Raw genomic sequence first — 1,848 nt, 5'->3', positions numbered from 1 at the left:
TGTTCCTCCTCCCCCAACACTGCTTCTCTCCCATGACCTCTACATGCCGGCTCGACGGAAGAGAAAGGAAGGGAGAGAACATAATATATTCAAGTTGTTCTAATGTTTGGACCTTAACCTCGGGTTTGGAACCCTTAACTGGAATTTATTTGGCGGATTGTGGTATGAGGCGAGGAGGAGGTGGCGAAGAAAAGCGTGTGTCAGAGATAAGATAAAAACAGTCACAAAGTAATAATCAAAGATAATCACTTAGTCACGCCATGAACTCCGCTCCTGGGCCCCACCACCAGCCTGGCCTCCTAAGGTTCCCCAACGTCAAGAAACTATCATACTAAAGTGCCCCCTTATCATAATCTACCAGAGGACCTAAAACAGAAAACGGGACAGTATGTCAATTTCGTGAGCCGCTGCCATTTTCTAGTACGATGGTTTTTGACCATAGGTAGAGTATACGTCAAAATACAAGGTTCCATTAGGTGGAAGCACCTTAGGTGTTTACCTAATTACGAACTCACCTGAGGAGTCTTTTATCCCGCTCTTCACATTTTCTAAACATCTATTTACTACTCAATACAATCCTCTAATCCTACTATTTACTACTCTATTTACTAACATTTCACATGATCAATTAGATTGTGTAGCAGGTATGTTACCCCACACCAAGAGGCAGCACCTACACCAAGAGGCAGCACCTACACCAAGAGGCAGCACCCACACCAAGAGGCAGCACCCACACCAAGAGGCAGCACCCACAACAAGAGGCAGCACCCACAACAAGAGGCAGCACCCACAACAAGAGGCAGCACACACAACAAGAGGCAGCACCCACAACAAGAGGCAGCACCCACAACAAGAGGCAGCACCCACAACAAGAGGCAGCACCCACAACAAGAGGCAGCACCCACAACAAGAGGCAGCACCCACAACAAGAGGCAGCACCCACACCAAGAGGCAGCACCCACAACAAGAGGCAGCACCCACACCAAGAGGCAGCACCCACAACAAGAGGCAGCACCCACAACAAGAGGCAGCACCCACAACAAGAGGCAGCACCCACAACAAGAGGCAGCACCTACAACAAGAGGCAGCACCCACAACAAGAGGCAGCACCTACAACAAGAGGCAGCACCCACAACAAGAGGCAGCACCCACAACAAGAGGCAGCACCCACAACAAGAGGCAGCACCCACAACAAGAGGCAGCACCCACAACAAGAGGCAGCACCCACAACAAGAGGCAGCACCTACAACAAGAGGCAGCACCCACAACAAGAGGCAGCACCCACAACAAGAGGCAGCACCCACAACAAGAGGCAGCACCCACAACAAGAGGCAGCACCCACAACAAGAGGCAGCACCTACAACAAGAGGCAGCACCCACAACAAGAGGCAGCACCCACAACAAGAGGCAGCACCCACAACAAGAGGCAGCACCCACAACAAGAGTTCCAGTGAACGTTATCCAGTCTCCTAACCATTCGACCCCACGAAAGAAGGGTCGAATGAGTCGAAGTCAAAGTCGAATCAACCTTGACTTCAGTGGAAGGGAAATCAATTTAGATCAACAATCTCTTAAACTAGTTAAAAATGGTAAACAAGAATTAAGATAAAAGAAACCATTAAATAACTTGCTAAACAATTAGTAAGTTGTTAAAAATGTTTAATAAACTTAAATCACACACATGTCCTAAGAGCCATACGAGGTATTTCCCAGGGTGCTTAAAGAATGAATAGAAGAGCTTAGTGAACCCCTGTCTTGCATTTTAATAAATCGTTAGAGTCCTGGAGGGTTTCATATGTGGTGCCACTTTTAAAGATAAAAATATAGAACAACAATAAATCATGAGAT

General features: G+C 47.3%; 1 protein-coding gene across 1 annotated transcript; it reads left to right on the top strand.

The window, feature by feature from the left end:
* Positions 1-646: 646 nt before the first annotated feature.
* On the top strand, positions 647-1,609 carry LOC138370477 (myb-like protein Q). Its single transcript, XM_069334847.1, has one exon. It carries the CDS (start codon positions 647-649, stop codon positions 1,607-1,609), a length of 963 nt encoding a protein of 320 aa, XP_069190948.1.
* The last annotated feature ends 239 nt before the right edge of the window (positions 1,610-1,848 follow it).

This window comes from Procambarus clarkii, chromosome 4 (genome assembly GCF_040958095.1).
Source record: "Procambarus clarkii isolate CNS0578487 chromosome 4, FALCON_Pclarkii_2.0, whole genome shotgun sequence".
Lineage (NCBI taxonomy): Eukaryota > Metazoa > Arthropoda > Malacostraca > Decapoda > Cambaridae > Procambarus > Procambarus clarkii.
The sequence above is the reverse complement of the archived record's forward strand: the minus strand, read 5'-3'. Positions and strand labels throughout refer to the sequence as shown.